At 35.9% G+C, this 26,215-nt stretch overlaps 1 protein-coding gene across 1 annotated transcript in view; it reads left to right on the top strand.

Moving 5' to 3' along the window:
* LOC128640304 (snaclec mamushigin subunit alpha) overlaps positions 1-26,215 on the top strand; it is a 136,342-nt gene that overhangs the window by 23,900 nt on the left and 86,227 nt on the right. Inside the window, exons 2-3 of the mRNA XM_053692796.1 lie at positions 3,105-3,218; positions 11,117-11,230. Coding sequence (XP_053548771.1) covers positions 3,105-3,218; positions 11,117-11,230 — 228 coding nt within the window. The remainder of the gene's footprint in view (positions 1-3,104; positions 3,219-11,116; positions 11,231-26,215) is intronic.

Raw genomic sequence — 26,215 nt, 5'->3', positions numbered from 1 at the left:
AGTTAGATTATTGTTATTATTTACTTGTGTTACTAATGAGAGTTAGATTATTGTTATTATTTACTTGTGTTACTAATGAGAGTTAGATTATTGTTATTATTTACTTGTTTAACTGAGAGTTAGATTATTGTTATTATTTACTTGTGTTACTAATGAGAGTTAGATCATTGTTATTATTTACTTGTGTTACTAATGAGAGTTAGATCATTGTTATTATTTACTTGTGTTACTAATGAGAGTTAGATTATTGTTATTATTTACTTGTGTTACTAATGAGAGTTAGATTATTGTTATTATTTACTTGTGTTACTAATGAGAGTTAGATTATTGTTATTATTTACTTGTTTAACTGAGAGTTAGATTATTGTTATTATTTACTTGTGTTACTAATGAGAGTTAGATTATTGTTATTATTTACTTGTGTTACCAATGAGAGTTAGATTATTGTTATTATTTACTTGTGTTACTAATGAGAGTTAGATTATTGTTATTATTTACTTGTGTTACTAATGAGAGTTAGATTATTGTTATTATTTACTTGTGTTACTAATGAGAGTTAGATTATTGTTATTATTTACTTGTGTTACTAATGAGAGTTAGATTATTGATATTATTTACTTGTGTTACTAATGAGAGTTAGATCATTGTTATTATTTACTTGTGTTACTAATGAGAGTTAGATTATTGTTATTATTTACTTGTGTTACTAATGAGAGTTAGATTATTGTTATTATTTACTTGTGTTACTAATGAGAGTTAGATTATTGTTATTATTTACTTGTGTTACTAATGAGAGTTAGATTATTGTTATTATTTACTTGTGTTTCTAATGAGAGTTAGATTATTGTTATTATTTACTTGTGTTACTAATGAGAGTTAGATTATTGTTATTATTTACTTGTGTTACTAATGAGAGTTAGATTATTGTTATTATTTACTTGTGTTACTAATGAGAGTTAGATTATTGTTATTATTTACTTGTGTTACTAATGTGAGTTAGATTATTGTTATTATTTACTTGTGTTACTAATGAGAGTTAGATTATTGTTATTATTTACTTGTGTTACTAATGAGAGTTAGATTATTGTTATTATTTACTTGTGTTACTAATGAGAGTTAGATTATTGTTATTATTTACTTGTGTTACTAATGAGAGTTAGATTATTGTTATTATTTACTTGTGTTACTAATGAGAGTTAGATTATTGTTATTATTTACTTGTGTTACTAATGAGAGTTAGATCATTGTTATTATTTACTTGTGTTACTAATGAGAGTTAGATTATTGTTATTATTTACTTGTGTTACTAATGAGAGTTATATCATTGTTATTATTTACTTGTGTTACTAATGAGAGTTAGATTATTGTTATTATTTACTTGTGTTACTAATGAGAGTTAGATTATTGTTATTATTTACTTGTGTTACTAACGAGAGTTAGATTATTGTTATTATTTACTTGTGTTACTAATGAGAGTTAGATTATTGTTATTATTTACTTGTGTTACTAATGAGAGTTAGATTATTGTTATTATTTACTTGTGTTACTAATGAGAGTTAGACTATTGTTATTATTTACTTGTGTTACTAATGAGAGTTAGATTATTGTTATTATCTACTTGTGTTACTAATGAGAGTTAGATTATTGTTATTATTTACTTGTGTTACTAATGAGAGTTAGATTATTGTTATTATTTACTTGTGTTACTAATGAGAGTTAGATTATTGTTATTTACTTGTGTTACTAATGAGAGTTAGATTATTGTTATTATTGACTTGTGTTACTAATGAGAGTTAGATTATTGTTATTATTTACTTGTGTTACTAATGAGAGTTAGATTATTGTTATTATTTACTTGTGTTACTAATGAGAGTTAGATTATTGTTATTATTTACTTGTGTTACTAATGAGAGTTAGATTATTGTTGTTATTTACTTGTGTTACTAATGAGAGTTAGATTATTGTTATTATTTACTTGTGTTACTAATGAGAGTTAGATTATTGTTATTATTTACTTGTGTTACTAATGAGAGTTAGATTATTGTTATTATTTACTTGTGTTACTAATGAGAGTTAGATTATTGTTATTATTTACTTGTGTTACTAATGAGAGTTAGATTATTGTTATTATTTACTTGTGTAACTGAGAGTTAGTTTATTGTTATTATTTACTTGTGTTACTAATGAGAGTTAGATTATTGTTATTATTTACTTGCGTTACTAATGAGAGTTAGATTATTGTTATTATTTACTTGTGTTACTAATGAGAGTTAGTTTATTGTTATTATTTACTTGTGTTTCTAATGAGAGTTAGATTATTGTTATTATTTACTTGTGTTACTAATGAGAGTTAGATTATTGTTATTATTTACTTGTGTTACTAATGAGAGTTAGATTATTGTTATTATTTACTTGTGTTACTAATGAGAGTTAGTTTATTGTTATTATTTACTTGTGTTACTAATGAGAGTTAGATTATTGTTATTATTTACTTGTGTTACTAATGAGAGTTAGATTATTGTTATTATTTACTTGTGTAACTGAGAGTTAGTTTATTGTTATTATTTACTTGTGTTACTAATGAGAGTTAGATTATTGTTATTATTTACTTGTGTTACTAATGAGAGTTAGATTATTGTTATTATTTACTTGTGTTACTAATGAGAGTTAGATTATTGTTATTATTTGTTGCTCATCGTCAGCTCTTCATATGCTCTCTATTTGTGTCTTCATTAGCTCTGTACTCCCAGTCCAATTAAAGGGCCTAGTATATTGTTCTAGTGGCTGATTTGAGAAGCATTCATGTTTTCAAACAGCTCCTCCTATTTTGGAGGTATCTTTAGTTGTGAATTTGATGTCCAAATTTAGGGCATAGGAAGAGTGCTTCAGAAACGTCACAGTCTTGTGCCCAGTGATAGTTCTGCTGTGCACAATACAATCCTGCCCTTACTTAACATTTTTTTTTTGTGTTCCTAGGGATAGTTTTTCAGGTTATCATGCTCTTATTTTTTTTTTCATTCAAATTCTTAATACAAAAAGGAGCTAATTTGATGAATTCTGAACAGTTTTACCCTAAGAAATGGATTATATTTCTATCTTTGTAGATTCTACTCTTCAAACAAAAAAGAGGACAAATAAATGCTTGAAACCAGCACTCATCATATTTGGACTAATGTGTCTTGTCTTACTTGGGGCCTTACTGGCTGTAATTGTTTTATGTAAGTAGCAAAAATAATCACATACACATCCTGACTTTAGAATTTAACTTGTTTAACATCCAATTTCAGATTGATAAAAAGTAATTAATCATTATATCACACTATTATAGATCAATATTCATAAGTTACCACAATAATAATATCTAGATATCTATCTTCCACTGAGCCAGATAATAGTGGTCCTCTGACAGTATAAAGACCAAATAACAAGCAAAATCCTGGTTGGTAAAATGCTTAAACACCATCCCAGCAGCTAACAAAACATTATGTTCAATGGGAATGGGAGTGGTTAAGTCCTCAGTGCCAATTAAAAGGACAGATTTCTTTCATGTAATTGGCAAGAGTCCATGAGCTAGTGACATATGGGATATACAATCCTACCAGGAGGGGCAAAGTTTCCCAAACCTCAAAATGCCTATAAATACACCCCTCACCACACCCACAATTCAGTTTTACAAACTTTGCCTCCTATGGAGGTGGTGAAGTAAGTTTGTGCTAAGATTTCTACGTTGATATGCGCTTCTCAGCATTGTTGAAGCCCGATTCCTCTCAAAGTACAGCGAATGTCAGAGGGACGTGAAGGGAGTATCACTTATTTGAATATGATGATTTCCCTAATGGGGGTCTATTTCATAGGTTCTCTGTTATCGGTCGTAGAGATTCATCTCCTACCTCCCTTTTCAGATCGACGATATACTCTCAATTTACCATTACCTCTACTAATAACTGTTTTAGTACTGGTTTGGCTATCTGCTATATGTGGATGGGTGTCTTTTGGTAAGTATGTTTTTTATTACTTAAGACACCTCAGCTATGGTTTGGCAATTTATGCATTTATATAAAGTTCTAAATATATGTATTGTACTTATATTTGCCATGAGTCAGGTTCATGTATTTCCTTCAGCAAACTGTCAGTTTCATATTTAGGGAATTTAAACATTTTAAGAAATGTATTTCTTACCTGGGATTTAGTCTTTTTTTCAATTGACTACTTCTTGCTATTGCGGGTATTAGGCCCGCGGGTGCGTCAAATGCTAAACTTTATTGCTTCATTTTTGGCGCGAAAATATTTTTGGCGCGAAAAAATACGTTTATGACGCAACTTCGTCATTTCCGGCGTCATACGTGACGCCGAGACCTTTCAAACGGCGGCGTCATTAGTGACGCAAGTGTGTCATTTCCGGTTATTTTTGGCGCCAGATTTTTTTCATTATTTCAATACCCCATTGATGTTTGCCTCTTGCTTTTTTCTCTATCAGAGGCCTATGCTTTTGCATTTTTTCCCATTCCTGAAACTGTCATATAAGGAAATAGATAATTTTGCTTTATATGTTGTTTTTTCTCTTACATTGAGCAAGATGTCCCAATCTGATCCTGTCTCAGAAGTTTCTGCTGGAACATTGCTGCCTGACATCGGTTCTACCAAAGCTAAGTGCATTTGTTGTAAAAGTGTAGAAATTATTCCACCAAATGTCATTTGTAATAGTTGTCATGATAAACTTTTACATGCAGATAGTGTTTCCATCAGTAATAGTACATTGCCAGTTGCAGTTCCTTCAACTTCTAATGTACATGATATATCTGTAAATTTTAAAGAATTTGTTTCTGATTCTATCCTGAAGGCTTTGTCTGCATTTCCACCTTCTAATAAACGTAAAAGGTCTTTTAAAACTTATCATTTAGCTGATGAAATTTCAAATGACCAGCAACATAATGATTTATCCTCTTCTGATGAGGATCTATCTGATTCAGAAGATCCTTCCTCAGACATTGACACTGACAAATCTACTTATTTATTTAAAATAGAGTATATGCGTTCTTTATTAAAAGAAGTGTTAATTACTTTGGATATTGAGGTAACCAGTCCTATTGACGTTCAGTCTAATAAATGTTTAAATGCTGTTTTTAAACCTCCTGTGGTTTCCCCAGGGGTTTTTCCTATTCCTGAGGCTATTTCTGATATGATTTCTAGGGAATGGAATAAGCCAGGTACTTCTTTTATTCCTTCTTCAAGGTTTAAAAAATTGTATCCTTTACCAGCAAAATCTATAGAGTTTTGGGAAAAAAATCCCCAAAGTTGATGGGGCTATTTCTACTCTTGCTAAATGTACCACTATTCCTTTAAGGATCCTTTAGATAGGAAGCTTGAATCTTATCTTAGGAAGGCCTATTTATATTCAGGTCATCTTCTCAGACCTGCTATTTCTTTGACTGATGTTGTGGCTGCCTCAACTTTTTGGTTGGAGAATTTAGCGCAACGAGAATTGGATCCTGACATATCTAGCATTACTCGCTTACTGCAACATGCTAATCATTTTATTTGTGATGCCATTTTTGATATTATCAAAATTGATGTTAGATCCATGTCTTCAGCTGTATTAGCTAGAAGAGCGTTGTGGCTTAAATCTTGGAATGCTGATATGACATCTAAATCTAGATTACTATCTCTTTCTTTCCAAGGTAATAATTTATTTGGTTCTCAGTTGGATTCTATTATTTCAACTATCACTGGAGGAAAAGGAGTTTTTCTGCCTCAGGATAAAAAACCTAAGGGTAAATCTAAGGCTTCTAACCGTTTTCGTTCCTTTCATCAGAATAAGGAACAAAAACTCAATCCTCCTCCCAAGGTTTCTGCTTCCAATTGGAAGCCTTCCTCAAATTGGAATAAATCCAAGCCATTTAGGAAACCAAAGTCTGCCCCTAAGTCCGCATGAAGGTGCGGCCCTCATTCCAGCTCAGCTGGTAGGGGGCAGATAAGATTTTTCAAGGATTTTTGGATAAAATCTGTCCAAAATCATTGGATTCAGATCATTGTCTCTCAAGGGTATCGAATAGGATTCAAAGTAAGACCTCCTGTGAGAAGATTTTTTCTCTCATGCATTTTTTGCATGAGAGTTTTGGAGTCTTCAGGGGTAATCATGCCAGTTCCTCCTCAGGAACAAGGTTTGGGGTTTTATTCAAACCTATTCATTGTACCAAAGAAAGAAAATTTATTCAGACCAGTTCTGGATCTGCAAATTTTGAATTGTTATGTAAGAGTACCAACTTTCAAGATGGTGACTATAAAGACTATTCTGCCTTTTGTTCAGCGAGGACATTATATGTCCACAATAGACTTGCAGGATGCATACCTTCATATTCCGATTCATCCAGAACACTATCAGTTTCTGAGATTCTCTTTTCTAGACAAGCATTACCAATTTGTTGCTCTTCCATTTGGCCTAGCAACAGCCCCAAGGATCTTTTCAAAGGTTCTGGGTGCCCTATTATCTGTAATCAGAGAACAGGGTATTGCGGTGTTTCCTTATTTGGACGATATCTTGGTATTAGCTCAGTCTTTACATACTGCAGAATCTCACACAAATCAATTAGTGTTGTTTCTTCGGAAACATGGTTGGAGGATCAATTTACCAAAAAGTTTCTTGATTCCTCAGACAAGGGTCACCTTTTTAGGCTTCCAGATAGATTCAGTGTCCATGACTCTGTCTCTAACAGACAAGAGATGTTTAAAATTGGTCGCAGCATGCCGGCACCTTCAGTCTCAGTCATTCCCTTCAGTGGCTATGTGCATGGAAGTTTTAGGTCTCATGACTGCAGCATCGGACGCGATCCCCTTTGCTCGTTTTCACATGAGACCTCTACAGCTTTGCATGCTGAATCAATGGTGCAGGGATTATACAAAGATATCACAATTAATATCCTTGAATCCCAATGTACGACACTCTCTGACATGGTGGATAGATCACCATCGTTTGGTTCAAGGGGCTTCTTTTGTTCGGCCAACCTGGACTGTAATCTCAACAGATGCGAGTCTTTCAGGTTGGGGAGCTGTTTGGGGATCTCTGACAACACAAGGGGTTTGGAAATATCAAGAGGCGAGATTACCAATAAATATTTTAGAACTCTGTGCAATTCTCAGGGCTCTTCAGTTTTGGCCTCTGCTAAAGAGAGAACCATTCATTTGTTTTCAGACAGACAATATCACAACTGTGGCTTATGTCAATCATCAGGGTTGGACTCACAGTCCCCAAGCTATGAAAGAAGTATCTCGGATACTTGCTTGGGCGGAATCCAGCTCCTGTCTAATCTCTGCGGTGCATATCCCAGGTGTAGACAATTGGGAGGTGGATTATCTCAGCCGCCAGACTTTACATCCAGGGGAGTGGTCTCTCCATCCAGATGTGTTTTCTCAGATTGTTCAGATGTGGGGTCTTCCAGAGATAGATCTCATGGCCTCTCATCTAAACAAGAAACTTCCCAGATACCTGTCCAGGTCCAGGGATGTTCAGGTGGAAGCAGTGGATGCACTGACTCTTCCTTGGTGTTATCATCCTGCTTACATCTTCCCACCTCTAGTTCTCCTTCCAAGAGTGATCTCCAAAATCATCATGGAACAGTCTTTTGTTTTGCTGGTGGCTCCAGCATGGCCACACAGGTTTTGGTATGCGGATCTGGTTCGGATGTCCAGTTGCCCGCCTTGGCCACTTCCGTTACGACCGGACCTACTATCTCAAGGTCCGTTTTTCCATCAGGATCTCAAATCATTAAATTTGAAGGTATGGAAATTGAACGCTTAGTTCTAAGTCATAGAGGTTTCTCTGACTCAGTGATTAATACTATGTTACAAGCTCGTAAATCTGTCTCTAGAAAGATTTATTATAGAGTGTGGAAAACTTACATTTCATGGTGTTCTTCTCATAAATTCTCCTGGCATTCTTTTAGAATTCCTAGAATTTTACAGTTCCTTCAGGATGGTTTGGATAAGGGATTGTCTGCAAGATCCTTGAAAGGTCAAATCTCTGCTCTTTCTGTTTTGTTTCACAGAAAGATTGCTATACTTCCTGATATTCACTGTTTTGTACAGGCTTTAGTTTGTATTAAGCCTGTCATTAAATCAATTTCTCCTCCTTGGAGTCTTAATTTGGTTCTGAAGGATTTACAGGCTCCTCCATTTGAGCCTATGCATTCTTTGGACATTAAACTACTTTCTTGGAAAGTGTTGTTCCTTTTGGCTATCTCTTCTGCTAGAAGAGTTTCTGAGCTATCTGCTCTTTCTTGTGAGTCTCCTTTTCTGATTTTTCATCAGGATAAAGCAGTTTTGCAGACTTCTTTTCAATTTTTACCTAAGGTTGTGAATTCTAACAACATTAGTAGAGAAATTGTTGTCCCTTCCTTTTGTATTAATCCTAAGAATTCTTTGGAGAGATCCTTACATTCTTTGGATGTGGTAAGAGCTTTGAAATATTATGTGGAAGCTACTAAAGATTTCAGGAAGACTTCCAGTCTATTTGTTTTATTTTCTGGTCCTAGGAAAGGTCAGAAGGCTTCTGCTATTTCCTTGGCTTCTTGGTTGAAATTTTTGATTCATCAAGCTTATTTGGAGTCGGGTCAGGCCCCGCCTCAGAGAATTACAGCTCATTCTACCAGATCAGTCTCCACTTCGTGGGCTTTTAAAAATGAAGCTTCAGTTGATCAGATTTGCAAAGCCGCGACTTGGTCCTCTTTGCATACATTTACTAAATTCTACCGTTTTGATGTATTTGCTTCTTCGGAAGCAGTTTTTGTTAGAAAAGTTCTTCAGACAGCTGTTTCAGTTTGATTCTTCTGCTTTTGTTTTAAGTTTTTTTCTTTCAAAAATTAAATAAACTTATTTTTTTGGGTTGTGGATTAATTATTTCAGCGGAATATGGCAGTTTTTATTTTTTCCCTCCCTCTCTAGTAACTCTTGAGTGGAAGACTCCACATCTTGGGTTATGATATCCCATATGTCACTAGCTCATGGACTCTTGCCAATTACATGAAAGAAAACATAATTTATGTAAGAACTTACCTGATAAATTAATTTCTTTCATATTGGCAAGAGTCCATGAGGCCCACCCTTTTTATGGTGGTTATGATTTTTTTGTATAAAGCATAATTATTTCCAAATTTCCTTTGTTGATGCTTTCTACTCCATTCTTTATCACCCCACTGCTTGGCTATTCGTTAAACTGAATTGTGGGTGTGGGGAGGGGTGTATTTATAAGCATTTTGAGGTTTGGGAAACTTTGCCCCTCCTGGTAGGATTGTATATCCCATATGTCACTAGCTCATGGACTCTTGCCAATATGAAAGAAATTAATTTATCAGGTAAGTTCTTACATAAATTATGTTTTTCTGGATTAACTTGGATAAGTGGATGTTAGTCCAATCAATCAATCAATCAATCAATCAATCATTGAACAGCTGTTTCCCAAGGACTGGAACTGAAGAATCCCTGCCCTAACCTAAATTATTAACCCTATCTGTAAAACTCAATCACCTTTACTACATTAACTACTTGCCCAGTACCTACACCTCAATTAACCTTAACCACAAAACCCACTCCTATTAATTCTTCCTTCCCTTATAGCAAGTTACTCTCTAATACACACCTTACTTAAAATGCTGGTGAATTAAAGGGACAAGAAACCCAAAAATGTTCTTTCATGAATCAGATAGAGAATACAATTTTAAACAACTTTCTATTTTACTTCTATCATTTAATTTGCTTCCTTCTCTTGTTATCCTTGCTGAAAGGTTTATCTATGCAAGCTCAGAAGCAGCAGAGAACCTAAGTTCTAGCTTTTGATTTAAACCAACAATACCTGAATAGACTCAGGATAGATAGCAGCGCTTACAATAAAATTGGTGATTACAACAATCACCACACTAAAAAAAAAAAAAAAAAACACTGAGGATATTACAAAACTATCACATAAACTGTTAATAGTAAAGCAGAGACAGGTTAACAGCCTCACTGTGTTATCAGCCTCACTGTGTTACCAAACCCACTATGTTAGTGACACACAGCGTTAATAAAGCAGCAGGATAATAATAGTAGCCAAGTGATATTAGCAAAATAATATTAGCAGCATGATAACAGCAGAAAAACAAAATTTAAAAACACTGTATAAAATCTCACAGTTTAGTAGACATTTTAATGTAATGTGAGTCCCAATGAGGATCCAGTAATACCAGATGTTACAGTCTGTGTGAATTCCACCTCCAAGGACAGGGTGCTGCTGTTTCCAAACTCGTGGGTTTCTCCTCCACAAACTTAAAAGCAGATCCTGGACATGTAAAAACAAAAAGGAGACAGCGCAACCCAAATTTAAGGTGTTTTTTAAGTCAAAGAAGCAATAGCACGTTAAAAAAACACACTTACTAGAAGTAAGTCCTTTTGCGCAATAAATGAATAAATCAAAGTTCCGTATAGGTTCCTCTGCCAGCTGTTAAGGTTCCCCAGTTCCAGTCAGGGTGCAGTTCAATATACCGCTACCACTCCAATATAGCCCTCATTTCAGTGTGACTACGGATCCTCCAAATGGACAAGAAGCTTCACTATAAAAGACCTCCTTAGAACCTGATGAGCCTTTTCTAAAAATCTAATAATCAGACACATACCGCTCTTTCATTTGTGATTCAGGCACCATGAAAATCTCTTTTAGTACTTAAGGGCTGCCTGGATGACAATCTAGAGCAAACCCTGAACATACCAGGGATCCCCCAAAGGAAAACTTTGTACTCATTGGTCATCTGCATACCATCATCACAATGACCCAAGAAGCCAGGGACTACCCTTGGAAGCACCGGAAAAAAACAACAACTCCAGAACCCTACAATTTGCAAAGAACCCCACTGCCTATATCCTTTTTAAATACATGATCCATAAATGTTCTAAATCTTCATCCTCTCTAGCCCTGTCAGAAACCAGGAAATCCCACTGGGAAGATTCTAAGCTACAAATGAAACAGTGGCAGAAAACTATTTGTTGTCAAGCTTTTGGAGCACTGGTTGGTTAATTTTGCAACTAAGTTTCTGACTGGTTGGATTTATGCAGTGAATTGTATTTTACTTTATTTTGTTTTTCTTTTTAGTTTTAAAGGTTAATGAAAGAGAAGAGGAGCTCAAAATTAAACAAGTTAATCTAACACAAGCCTTGGAGAAAATGAAATCTGAAATATGTATCAACAAAGACTTCACCAATAAAGGTCTGTCTGCCCCCCCCCCTCCCATTCAGATTACATTTTCTATACATGTATTCATTGCACTATATGTTGAAATGCATAAACACAAATCCCTTTTATCTGAAGCAGCAAGCAAACTCAAACTTACAACTGAAATTTCAGAAACGAAAGGGTGATGCAAAATGTATATATATTTTGTTTTTAATCAAAGCTATTTATTTACAGTCATAATCTACTCTGCAGCAGGTTTCCTTATATTAGTGTTCATTCATGCTTAGTAGAATAGAGATAGCTAGATTTATCAAACTACTGGCGGACAGGGGCATACAGATCCTGTCCATCCGGCATTGCTTCTGGTGTGCAGCAATGCGCTGCCTGCATTTATCATTGCACACGTACACTTGCGTGCAAACCCGCCCCCTGCACGCATGCAGCCAATCACAAACGGGCAGGGTAAATCAATTTGAAGTGGCGGTCTAATGGGTCATTCATCTTAAATCTTGACTGCAGGCTTGCTCATGCGAACCTTCCACTGAAGGGGCTGAGACCCCTTGATAAATCTTGGCAAGAGTATAAACTCTTTATAAATGACTAGATTAAAAGTGGAGAGCAATCAATATCAAAGGATGCACTACCTTGAACTCAGTGTTGTGCAAAGAATAATGCTTCTAGATTACAAGTGAAGCATGACAATGGCAGCACTATGGTGCACTAACATTGCAAGAGTTTAATCCATATCTGTCATCTGTGGTGGGTGGTAAACTTAAAATTTGAGTTGAGTAGATATGAAACAGCAGTCATAGGCCTCTACTTATCAAGCCATCAACCGCAAATACATACAATCAGCCAATAGGATTGAGCTCGCATTCTATTGGCTGATTGGAACAGCCAATAGAATGCAAGCTCAATCCTATTGGCTGATTGGATCAGCCAATAGGATTGAACTTCAATCCTATTGGCTGATTGCATCAGCCAATAGGATTTTTCCTACCTTAATTCCGATTGGCTATCAGCCAATCGGAATTCAAGGGCGCCATCTTGGATGACGTCATTTAAACATTCATTCGTCGGGTAGTCGTCGGCCAGGAAGGATGCTCCGTGTTGGATGTCTTGAAGATGGAGCCGCTCCTCGCTGGATGGATGAAGATAGAAGATGCCGTCTGGATGAAGACTTCTGCCCGTCTGGAGGACCACTTCGCCCGGCTTGGATGAAGACTTCTGCCCGTCTGGAGGACCACTTCGCACGTCTTCGTTGAGGACTTCGGCCCGGTTGGGTGAAGACTTCTCAAGGTAGGGTGATCTTCAGGGAGTTAGTGTTAGGTTTTTTTTAAGGGGGGATTGGGTGGGTTTTAGAGTAGGGTTGGGTGTGTGGGTGGTGGGTTTTAATGTTGGGGGGTGTATTGTACTTTTTTTCAGGTAAAAGAGTTGATTACTTTGGGGCAATGCCCCGCTAAAAGCATTTTTAAGGGATATTTGTAATTTAGTATAGGGTAGGGCTTTTTATTATTTTGGGGGGCTTTTTATTTTATTAGGGGGATTAGATTAGGTGTAATTAGTTTAAAAAACTTGTAATTATTTTATTGTTTTCTGTAATTTAGTGTTTGTTGTTTCTTTCATGTAATTGTCAAGAGTCCATGAGCTAGTGACATATGGGATATACAATCCTACCAGGAGGGGCAAAGTTTCCCAAACCTCAAAATGCCTATAAATACACCCCTCGCCACACCCACAATTAAATTTTACAAACTTTACCTCCTATGGAGGTGGTGAAGTAAGTTTGTGCTACGATTTCTACGTTGATATGCGCTTCTCAGCATTGTTGAAGCCCAATTCCTCTCATAGTACAGCGAATGTCAGAGGAACGTGAAGGGAGTATCACTTATTGAATACGAGGATTTCCCAAACGGGGGTCTATTTCATGGGTTCTCTGTTATCGGTCGTAGAGATTCATCTCCTACCTCCCTTTTCAGATCGACGATATACTCTCAATTTACCATTACCTCTACTGATAACTGTTTCTGTACTGGTTTGGCTATCTGCTATAGGTGGATGGGTGTCTTTTGGTAAGTATGTTTTTTATTACTTAAGACACCTCAGCTATGTTTTGGCACTTTATGCATTTATATAAAGTTCTAAATATATGTATTGTACTTATATTTGCCATGAGTCAGGTTCATGTATTTCCTTCTGCAGACTGTCAGTTTCATATTTGGGTAATATAAACATCATTAAAGAATTTTTTTTCTTACCTGGGGTTTAGTCTTTTTTCAATTGACTACTTCTTGCAAATTGCGGGCGGCATTAGGCCCACGGGTGCATCAAATGCTAAACTTTATTGAGTCATTCTTGGCGCGAAAATATTTTTGGCGCGGAAAAATACATCAATGACGCAACTTCGTCATTTATGGCGTCATACTTGACGCCGAGACCTTTCACGCGGTTGCGTCATTAATGACGCGAGTGTGTCATTTCCGGTTATTTTTTGGCGCCAAAAAGTTTATGTTATGTTGTGCGTCAAACTTGGCGCCAAACTTTTTCATTGTTTCAATACCCCATTGATGTTTGCCTCTTGATTTTTTTTCTATCAGAGGCCTATGCTATTTCCTTTTTTTCCCATTCCTGAAACTGTCATTTAAAGAAATAGATAATTTTGCTTTTTATGTTGTTTTTTCTCTTACATTTTGCAAGATGTCTCTATCTGATCCTGCCTCAGAAGTTTCTGCTGGAACATTGCTGCCTGACATCGGTCCTACCAAAGCTAAGTGCATTTGTTGTAAAATTGTTGAAATTATTTCGCCGAATGTCATTTGTAATAGTTGTCATGTTAAACTTTTACATGCAGTTAGTGTATCCATCAGTAATAGCACATTGCCAGTTGTAGTGCCTTACACTTCTAATGTGCATGATATACCTGTAAATTTTAAAGAATTTGTTTCTGATTCTATTTTGAAGGCTTTGTCTGCATTTCCACCTTCTAATAAACGTAAAAGCTCTTTTAAAACTTCTCATTTAGTTGATGAAATTTTAAATGACCAACAACATAATAATTTATCCTCTTCTGATGAGGATCTATCTGAAACAGAAGATCCTTCCTCAGACATTGACACTGACAAATCTACTTATTTATTTAAAATAGAGTATATGCGTTCTTTATTAAAAGAAGTGTTATTTATTTTGGATATTGAGGTAACCAGTCCTATTGACGTTCAGTCTAATAAACGTTTAAATGCTGTTTTTAAACCTCCTGTGGTTTCTCCAGGGGTTTTCCTATTCCTGAGGCTATTTCTGATATGATTTCTAGGGAATGGAATAAGCCAGGAACTTCTTTTATTCCTTCTTCAAGGTTTAAAATTTGTTATCCTTTACCAACAAAATCTATAGAGTTTTGGGAAAAAATCCCCAAAGTCGATGGGGCTATTTCTTCTCTTGCTAAACGTACCACTATTCCTATGGAAGATAGTACTTCCTTTCAGGATCCTTTATATAGGAAGCTTGACTCTTATCTAAGGAAGGCCTATTTATATTCAGGTCATCTCAGACCTGCAATTTCTTTGGCTGATGTTGCGGCTGCATCAACCTTCTGGTTGTAGAATTTAGCGAAACAGGAATTGGATTCTGACTTTTCTAGCATTATTCGCCTATTGCAATATGCTACTCTTTTTATTTGTGATATTATCAAAATTGATATTAGATCCATGTCTTTAGCTATTTTAGCTAGAAGAGCTTTGTGGCTTAAATCTTGAAATGCTGATATGACATCTAAATCCAGATTACTATCTCTTTCTTTCCAAGGTAATAATTTATTTGGTTCTCAGTTGGATTCTATTATTTCAACTGTCACTGGGGGAAGGGAGTTTTTCTGCCTCAGGATTAAAAACCTAAGGGTAAATCTAAGGCTTCTAACCATTTTCCTTCCTTTCGTCAGAGTAAAGAACAAAAACTCAATCTTCCCCCCAAGGAGTCTGCTTCCAATTGGAAGCCTTCCTCAAATTGGAATAAATCCAAGCCATTTAGGAAACCAAAGTCAGCCCCTAAGTCCGCATGAAGGTGCGGCCCTCATTCCAGCTCAGCTGGTAGGGGGCAGATTAAGGTTTTTCAAGGATATTTGGATAAAATCTGTCCAAAATCAATGGATTCAGAGCATTGTCTCTCAAGGTTATAGAATAGAATTCAGAGTATGACCTCCTGTGAGAAGATTTTTTCTCTCACGTATCCCAGTAAATCCAGTAAAAGCTCAGGCTTTCCTGAAGTGTGTTTCAGACCTGGAGTCTTCAGGGGTAATCATGCCAGTTCCTCCTCAGGAAGAAGGTTTGGGGTTTTATTCAAATCTATTCATTGTACCAAAGAACCAGTTCTGGATCTGAAAATTTTGAATCGTTATGTAAGAGTACCAACTGTCAAGATGGTGACTATAAGGACTATTCTGCCTTTTTTATTCAGCAAGCATTATATGTCCACAATAGACTTGCAGGATGCATACCTTCATATTCCAATTCATCCAGAACATTATCAGTTTCTGAGATTCTCTTTTCTAAACAAGCATTACCAATGTGTTGCTCTTCCATTTTGCCTAGCAATAGCTCCAATAATCTTTTCAAAGGTTCTGGGTGCCCTACTCTCTGTAATCAGAGAACAGGGTATTGCGGTGTTTCCTTATTTGGACGACATCTTGGTACTAGCTCAGTCTTTGCGTACTGCAGAATCTCACACGAATCAACTTGTGTTGCTTCTTTGGAAACATGGTTGGAGGATCAATTTACCAAAAGTTTCTTGATTTCTCAGACAAGGGTCACCTTTTTTAGGCTTCCAGATAGATTCAGTGTCCATGACTCTGTCTCTAACAGACAAGAGACGTTTAAAATTGGTTGCAGCATGCTGGCACCTTCAGTCTCAGTCATTCCCTTCAGTGGCTATGTGCATGGAAGTTTTAGGTCTCATGACTGCAGCATCGGACGCGATCCCTTTTGCTCGTTTTCACATGAGACCTTTACAGCTATGTATGCTGAATCAATGTACGACACTCTCTGACATGGTGGATAGATCACCATCGTTTAGTTCAAGGGGCTTCTTTTGTTTGGCCAACCTGGACTGTGATCATAACAGATGCGAGTCTTTCAGGTTGGGGAGCTGTTTGGGGGTCTCTGACAGCACAAGGGGTTTGGAAATCTCAAGAGGCGAGATTACCAATAAATATTTTAGAACTCCATGCAATTCTCAGAGCTCTTCAGTTTTGGCCTCTGCTAAAGAGAGAACCGTTCATTTGTTTTCAGACAGACACTATCACAACAGTGGCATATGTCAATCATCAGGGTGGGACTCACAGTCCCCAAGCTATGAAAGAAGTATCTTGGATACTTGTTTGGGCGGAATCCAGCTCTTGTCTAATCTCTTCGGTGCTTATCTCAGGTGTAGACAATTGGGAGGCGGATTATCTCAGCCGCCAGACTTTACATCCAGGGGAGTGGTCTCTCCATCCAGATGTGTTTTCTCAGATTGTTCAGTTGTGGGGTCTTCCAGAGATAGATCTCATGGTCTCTCATCTAAACAAGAAACTTCCCAGATACCTGTCCAGGTCCAGGGATGTTCAGGCGGAAGCAGTGGATGCGCTGACACTTCCTTGGTGTTATCATCCTGCTTACATTTTCCCGCCTCTAGTTCTCCTTCCAAGAGTGATCTCCAAAATCATCATGGAACAATCATTTGTGTTGCTGGTGGCTCCAGCATGGCCACACAGGTTTTGGTATGCGGATCTGGTTCAGATGTCCAGTTGCCCGCTTTGGCCACTTCCGTTTGGCCAGACCTACTATCTCAAGGTCCGTTTTTCCATCAGGATCTCAAATCATTAAATTTGAAGGTATGGAAATTGAACGCTTAGTACTAAGTCATAGAGTTTTCTCTGTCTCAGTGCTTAATACTATGTTACAAGCTCATAAATCTGTTTATAGAAAGATTTATTATAGAGTTTGTACAACTTACATTTCATGGTGTTCTTCTCATAAATTCTCCTGGCATTCTTTTAGAATTCCTAGAATTTTACAGTTTTCTTCAGGACGGTTTGGATAAGGGTTTGTCTGCAAGTTCCTTGAAAGGACAAATCTCCGCTCTTTCTGTTTTATTTCACAAAAATATTGCTATACTTCCTGATATACACTGTTTTGTACAGGCTTTAGTTGTTATTAAGCCTGTTATTTAATCAATTTCTCCTCCTTGGAGTCTTAATTTGGTTCTGACAGCTTTACAGGTTCTTCCATTTGAACCTATGCATTTTTTTGGACATTAAACTACTTTCTTGGAAAGTGTTGTTCCTTTAGGCCATCTCTTCTGCTAGAAGAGTTTCTGAGTTATCTGCTCTTTCTTGTGAGTCTCCTTTTCTGATTTTTCATCAGGATAAGGCAGTTTTGCGGACTTCTTTTTAATTTTTACCTAAGGTTGTGAATTCTAACAACATTAGTAGAGAAATTGTTGTCTTGTGTCTTAATCCTAAGAATTCTTTGGAAAGTTCCTTACATTCTTTGGATGTGGTAAGAGCTTTGAAATATTATGTGGAAGCTACTAAAGATTTCAGGAAGACTTCCAGTCTATTTGTTTTATTTTCTGGTCCTAGGAAAGGTCAGAAGGCTTCTGCTATTTCCTTGGCTTCTTGGTTGAGACTTTTGATTCATCAAGCTTATTTTGAGTCGGGTCAGGCCTCGCCTCAGAGAATTACAGCTCATTCTACTAGATCAGTCTCCACTTCGTGGGCTTTTAAGAATGAAGCTTCAGTTGATCAGATTTGCAAAGCGGCAACTTGGTCCTCTTTGCATACATTTACTAAATTCTACCGTTTTTATGTATTTGCTTCTTCGGAAGCAGTTTTTGGTAGAAAAGTTCTTCAGGCAGCTGTTTCAGTTTGATTCTTCTGCTTTTGATTTAAGTTTTTTATTTCAAATGAAATAAACTTATATTTTTGGGTCGTGGATTAATTTTTTTCAGCAGATTATGGCTGTTTTTATTTTATTCCCTCCCTCTCTAGTGACTCTTGAGTGGAGATCCACATCTTGGGTATTGATATCCCATATGTCACTAGCTCATGGACTCTTGCCAATTACATGAAAGAAAACATAATTTATGTAAGAACTTACCTGATAAATTAATTTCTTTCATATTGGCAAGAGTCCATGAGGCCCACCCCTTTTTATGGTGGTTATGATTTTGTATAAAGCACAATTATTTCCAAATTTCCTTTGTTGATGCTTTCTACTCCTTTCTTTATCACGCCACTGCTTGGCTATTCGTTAAACTGAATTGTGGGTGTGGTGAGGGGTGTATTTATAGGCATTTTGAGGTTTGGGAAACTTTGCCCCTCCTGGTAGGATTGTATATCCCATATGTCACTAGCTCATGGACTCTTGCCAATATGAAAAAAATGAATTTATCAGGTAAGTTCTTAAATAAATTATGTTTTTTTGTACTTTAGTTAATTTTATTTAATTTTATTTAATTGTAGTTAATTGTAGTTAATTTAGGTAATTAATTTAATTATAGTGTAGTGTTAGGTGTAATTGTAACTTAGGTTAGGTTTTATTTTACAGGTACTTTTGTATTTATTTTAACTAGGTAGTTATTAAATAGTTAATAATTATTTAATAACTATTGTACCTAGTTAAAATAAATAAAAATTTGCCTGTAAAATAAAAATAAACCCTAAGCTAGCTATAATGTAACTATTAGTTATATTGTAGCTAGCTTAGGGTTTATTTTATAGGTAAGTATTTAGTTTTAAATAGGAATAATTTATTTATTCCTATTTTAATTATTAGGAAGGATAATTAAATATTTAAGGTATATTGACGATATAATAATCATCTGACAAGGGGACGATTTAACAGCACAGGAGTTTATTAGACACATGAACAATAATCAATATAATTTGAAATTTACAAGCAAAATGTCCCAAGAAAAGATCGAATTCCTGGACATAGAATTTTTTGTTGACCATGTGTCTAAATTAGTGAAGGTGAGAAATTATAGGAAACCCATGGACAGTAATGGATTCCTAAACGCAAAAAGTGGCCACATGAATATGTGGAAAAGAAATATACCACATGGCCAATTCCGCAGAATTCGCAGGAATTGTACAGATTTGGAAGATTATAATCTTGAAGCTGAGGTGTTAGAAAATAAATTTATTGAGAAGGATTATGATAGAGAGATCATTAAGGCAGCCAGAGATAAGAACGCGACATGCACAATGGAGGAATTATTACGGCCTAAACCTAATTAATCACAAGAGCAAAATACATCAGATAAAAAGGTTAGGTTTATTACGACATACAATGAGGGGGCGGGGTTTCTCCAAAAAGCATTACATAAACATTGGGGGATATTAAAAGCGGACCCAGTCCTAAAAGGGGTAATAGAAGACAACCCAAATATAGTTTTCAAGAAAAATAAGAACTTGAAGAATATCCTAGCCCCATCTAAATTAAGAGGCCCAGAAATGGGGATAAATATCAGGTCAGGAACCTTGCAACATTGGGTGTCTGAAAAACCAGGGACATATAGATGTGGCAGAAAGAACTGCTGCATGTGCCCCATTATCTGTAATAGGGATTCTATGGACAATTGGAATCACACTAAGTCAATACCAATAAACTCAAGAGGTACCTGTCAATCCACATTTGTAATTTATGGGCTTACTTGTAAATGTGGGAGGATCTATGTGGGAAGGACCAAACGCAAAATCAAGAGAAGATGCTACGAACACATTCACAACATTGAGATAGGGTTGAAAACACACAGTGTGTCAGAACACTTTAAATATCACCATAAGCAAGATCCATCTAGCCTACGAATTAGCATTCTAGAAGTAGTGCCATCAGGGTCAAATCCACATCAGAGACTGATAACTTTGAGAAAGAAGGAGACAAAATGGATACAACAACTAGAAAGTCTGGTCCCCAAAGGGTTAAACATTGACCTCGATCTCCAGGCTTTCATGCTCTGATGTGTAGTCTCAAACTAGATATTGGGAATGGTCTCACAATCACAGATAGAGTAAGGATAGACATCTGTAGTTAGAATGTCAGCAGGAGTAAGTAATATGAAGGGCAGCCAGTCTAAAAACAAGCCATTTAAAAGGGCAGCATCCTTTAACATGAAACATGTATATTTTTTAAAAAAAACCTATGTACACTAATGAATAAATTTATGAATGCACAAAGTTTTTAATGCATGACATATATATATATATATATATATATATATATATATGAATGTATTTAGGAGTATTTAGTTTTTTAAGTATTTTAAGTATTTTAGTTACAATGTATTTAGGAAGCGGTTTTGGTTACGTGATGAATTTTTGTTTTTTATAATGTATATTTAAATTGATTGAATAAATAGGTGTTAGTTAATGAAATGTATACTGAATATACCAAGCCGTTTTAACCTTGCAATTTTGTATCTCCCTTACGGCACACTAACCTGTATTCAGTCAAAGGTGGGTGTGACAAAATTGGACATATGATTGGCCTACAAGATAGGAATAGGGAGGAGTTACTAGCATTTAAACTACGGACCCCCGCAAAAAAACTTCATACCTTGTCTGCAAGTCTTGAGAAAGTTCGCATAGGACGGACGAAACGCGTAGAAAGGCACAAGGCAACAGTCACCAAAGAATTAAGGGAATAAAAAGCTTGTCTGTGGGTCAATCAATAACGGACTGTGTACACCGGAGCAAGCTCGATCACAAGGAAGGTGTAAAAGCTACAGCTGAACCGGGACAGAATAATCCTAAATGATCTACCACTTTGAAGCGCCTGTTTTTATCTAAACTTTTGTAAGTGCAATATGTGTGTATGCGCAATTTGGAAGCATTAAAACTTTTACCTTGAGTCGTGGCTGCGCTCGTTGTTCTTTTTGTCTCTATAGTGATCCCGTTGTCTGACACACTCCTTCGTGGTCAGTGAATTGTGCAGCAGCGCCACGCTCAAAACACAACGGAGGATACCGAGATTAAGAAAGAATCAAAAGAATTCCAAGAAAATATTTTACCATACTCCGGGAGGCATAAAGGTACAAGTAATCGGTATTGTCATACCTTGTAACATTTAGTATGTACATTATTCAAGACTAGAAACAAAGTATTAATCGGTGTGACATTCTCATTTCAGACAGTTGTAAATTTTAATCAGTGGTTAGTATATACAATTTATAAGCTTTTATAAATAAAGTCACTCAAGTATTTAGAAAATTTAGGTTACACTGAAGTACATTAAAACATAAAGGTTAAAGTAAGCGCTGTATTTTTAAGAATTGGTGTTTGGATTTTAATTTAAGGTGTAAAACAGCAGCATGACCGGAGACCCTAATGAGATACATACTGATGTACCTGAGATGCCTACTACAACCATGGGCCCTAGACGCAACAGAGCAATTAATTTATTAGAATCTGTGACTGTTAATGAAGGGGAGGGGGATCCACACGAGTTGTTCAAATTATTGGAAAAATTATTGAACACGGATGCAAATGACTGGCATGACCTCATATTACTCGACAATTATGTAATGCACAATGTGATCCCAAGAGGACTGCGAATAAAGAAATTTCCCGCATTTCAATTAGATGAAGTAGAGTTTGCTTCAGAGTGGGAGACAGCGTTACATAATTGTTCAATCACATTAATCAAGATATTGATTAAATACAGAGAGAGTAAACTAACCAAATTAGAGAAAGAAATAAGTGAAGTGAATAAAAGATTAACAACATATGATACCATAGAGAAATGGGCTAAAATTAGAAATGACATTAATCAAAGAATCAGTAGAACGGAACAGGAGTTAATTGTATCCAAAACTTCCAAACTCAAACGAGATTTGGAAGACTATAAGAATGATAGAGTGTACAATTACAGTAAACCTAGATTTAATAAAAATCATAATAAATTAGGCAGTTATGTTAATGTGAACCATTCCCAACAAAAGAATGAAAGTAGGATGCAGGACAATGTTAATGTTAACATTAGGGAAAACACACATGAACATTGTGAGAATAGATATGAAGGGGAACTTAATAAACATGGAAGTATAGGCACCAATCAAATGATACCCTCTAATCAGAATTATAATAGAGACAACAAAGGAGCAAGACCCAAAGAGCAGCAATATGGGTATAATAATATCTCACAACACAATAACTATAAGTTAAAAAATTCTTATCCTCCACAAAAAATAGACAAAGTCAGACAGCATTACCAGGAAGAAAGGCAAGGAGAACCTCATGGGCAACAAAATAGGTACATACACCATAATCAGCAGAATTCTACTAGGACAAACAATAGTCCCAGAATACATTATGAGCCCAGACCCAATGAAAGAAATGAGAGTCATTTTTTAGATCAAGGGACAGGATCACGGGCCCCATGGAAATCGATAGGGGGATGGGAGGAACCAGCATTAATGAACAGGGAGAACAGGAAGAGACAGAGGGAAGGAAAAGATTGGGAACAAAACGAGGAAAGAGAGGTGGCCAACGAGCCAAAGAAACAGAGAGAAAAAAGCAATTGGTAGAGAAGGCCAAGGGAAATATAATCAATCTCTCGGACGTTAAATTGACAGATTCGGATATTCTATTACTTAATAAGGGATTAAAGTTTGCCCCCAAAAAGTTACCTAACAAATTTGAGATATACATTGATTTACAAAAGTTCGTACGGAAACTTAATTTAAAGAGATACTATGCGAAAAATGTAAATCACTATAAAGTAGTAGAAATGAAAGATGTAGAGTCTAACAAATGGAGTAAAGAAGATGTAGATGCCCTGAAAACGCTAAAACAGCTGGATATGGAAAAAATAGAATTAATTAATCAAAATGCGAGAATGGAAGATCTTATGGATCTCAGTTTGCATGAAGATGAGGTGGAAATTATACACAGTAAATTTAAACGCCCCTCGTCCTTTAACCCCACCCATGCCCAAGGGGAACATATTCCAGTCTTTAATACGCTATTAACAGAAGAGATAAATAGATACTTTGATTCAGGAAATCATAAGAAAACATTTAAATTTAAAGATAATTTACGGAAAGAAGAAAGAGAATCCCTTAATAAACTGAAAAATAATCATCAAGTGGTCATAAAGCAGGCGGATAAAGGTGGAGGGATTATAGTCCAAAAGAGATAGGATTACTTGAGTGAAGCTAATCGACTCCTGCAAGATAAGAGTACATACATTGAATTAAAAAAGGATCCAACCATAGAATATAACAAAAACTTATTTAATATGTTGGTTGAGGCCAAGAAAGAGGGGATATTAAACAATGACGAGTTCAGTTACATCTATAACCCGCACCCTAAAATACCCATTTTCTATCATATCCCTAAGATCCACAAGGACCCAGTTAACCCCCCTGGCCGGCCTATAGTTTCCGGCATGGAATCAATCTCTAGTAATCTATCTACTTATATAGATTATTACATGCAACCAATGGTTAAAAATATCAAATCATATATTAAAGATACACCAGATGTAATAATAACACTAGAAGGGTCAAAATGGGAGGAGGATTATAGGTGGATTACGTGCGATGTAACAACATTGTACACCAATATACCGCATGAGAAGGGACTTGAGGCTTTTAAAAATATAGGGGCTAAGAGCGGAATGTCGGAAAAACATTTAGAATTCCTAAAAGACAGTGCAAAGTATATATTGTGTAACAACTATTTTAGCTTCAATGGTAAATTTTACAAACAAATCCAGGGGACAGCCATGGGTACCCCAATGGCACCGTCATATGCAAATATTTACATGTCCCAGTTTGAAGACCTTATGATTTGGGAAAATAACCCCTTCCTAGGAAGGATAATTAAATATTTAAGGTATATTGACGATATAATAATCATCTGGCAAGGGGACGATTTAACAGCACAGGAGTTTATTAGACACATGAACAATAATCAATATAATTTGAAATTTACAAGCAAAATGTCCCAAGAAAAGATCGAATTCCTGGACATAGAATTTTTTGTTGACCATGTGTCTAAATTAGTGAAGGTGAAGAAATTATAGGAAACCCATGGACAGTAATGGATTCCTAAACGCAAAAAGTGGCCACATGAATATGTGGAAAAGAAATATACCACATGGCCAATTCCGCAGAATTCGCAGGAATTGTACAGATTTGGAAGATTATAATCTTGAAGCTGAGGTGTTAGAAAATAAATTTATTGAGAAGGATTATGATAGAGAGATCATTAAGGCAGCCAGAGATAAGAACGCGACATGCACAATGGAGGAATTATTACGGCCTAAACCTAATTAATCACAAGAGCAAAATACATCAGATAAAAAGGTTAGGTTTATTACGACATACAATGAGGGGGCGGGGTTTCTCCAAAAAGCATTACATAAACATTGGGGGATATTAAAAGCGGACCCAGTCCTAAAAGGGGTAATAGAAGACAACCCAAATATAGTTTTCAAGAAAAATAAGAACTTGAAGAATATCCTAGCCCCATCTAAATTAAGAGGCCCAGAAATGGGGATAAATATCAGGTCAGGAACCTTGCAACATTGGGTGTCTGAAAAACCAGGGACATATAGATGTGGCAGAAAGAACTGCTGCATGTGCCCCATTATCTGTAATAAGGCTTCTATGGACAATTGGAATCACACTAAGTCAATACCAATAAACTCAAGAGGTACCTGTCAATCCACATTTGTAATTTATGGGCTTACTTGTAAATGTGGGAGGATCTATGTGGGAAGGACCAAACGCAAAATCAAGAGAAGATGCTACGAACACATTCACAACATTGAGATAGGGTTGAAAACACACAGTGTGTCAGAACACTTTAAATATCACCATAAGCAAGATCCATCTAGCCTACGAATTAGCATTCTAGAAGTAGTGCCATCAGGGTCAAATCCACATCAGAGACTGATAACTTTGAGAAAGAAGGAGACAAAATGGATACAACAACTAGAAAGTCTGGTCCCCAAAGGGTTAAACATTGACCTCGATCTCCAGGCTTTCATGCTCTGATGTGTAGTCTCAAACTAGATATTGGGAATGGTCTCACAATCACAGATAGAGTAAGGATAGACATCTGTAGTTAGAATGTCAGCAGGAGTAAGTAATATGAAGGGCAGCCAGTCTAAAAACAAGCCATTTAAAAGGGCAGCATCCTTTAACATGAAACATGTATATTTTTTAAAAAAAACCTATGTACACTAATGAATAAATTTATGAATGCACAAAGTTTTTAATGCATGACATATATATATATATATATATATATATATATATATATATATATATATATTTATATATATATATATGAATGTATTTAGGAGTATATAGTTTTTTAAGTATTTTAAGTATTTTAGTTACAATGTATTTAGGAAGCGGTTTTGGTTACGTGATGAATTTTTGTTTTTTATAATGTATATTTAAATTGATTGAATAAATAGGTGTTAGTTAATGAAATTTATACTGAATATACCAAGCCGTTTTAACCTTGCAATTTTGTATCTCCCTTACGGCACACTAACCTGTATTCAGTCAAAGGTGGGTATGACAAAATTGGACATATGATTGGCCTACAAGATAGGAATAGGGAGGAGTTACTAGCATTTAAACTACGGACCCCCGCAAAAAAACTTCATACCTTGTCTGCAAGTCTTGAGAAAGTTCGCATAGGACGGACGAAACGCGTAGAAAGGCACAAGGCAACAGTCACCAAAGAATTAAGGGAATAAAAAGCTTGTCTGTGGGTCGATCAATAACGGACTGTGTACACCGGAGCAAGCTCGATCACAAGGAAGGTGTAAAAGCTACAGCTGAATCAAAAGAATTCCAAGAAAACATTTTACCATACTCCGGGAGGCATAAAGGTACAAGTAATCGGTATTGTCATACCTTGTAACATTTAGTATGTACATTATTCAAGACTAGAAACAAAGTATTAATCGGTGTGACATTCTCATTTCAGACAGTTGTAAATTTTAATCAGTGGTTAGTATA

The sequence above is a fragment of the Bombina bombina genome, chromosome 9 (assembly GCF_027579735.1).
Source record: "Bombina bombina isolate aBomBom1 chromosome 9, aBomBom1.pri, whole genome shotgun sequence".
NCBI classification, from domain to species: domain Eukaryota; kingdom Metazoa; phylum Chordata; class Amphibia; order Anura; family Bombinatoridae; genus Bombina; species Bombina bombina.
This window is presented reverse-complemented; position numbering and strand designations above follow the sequence as displayed.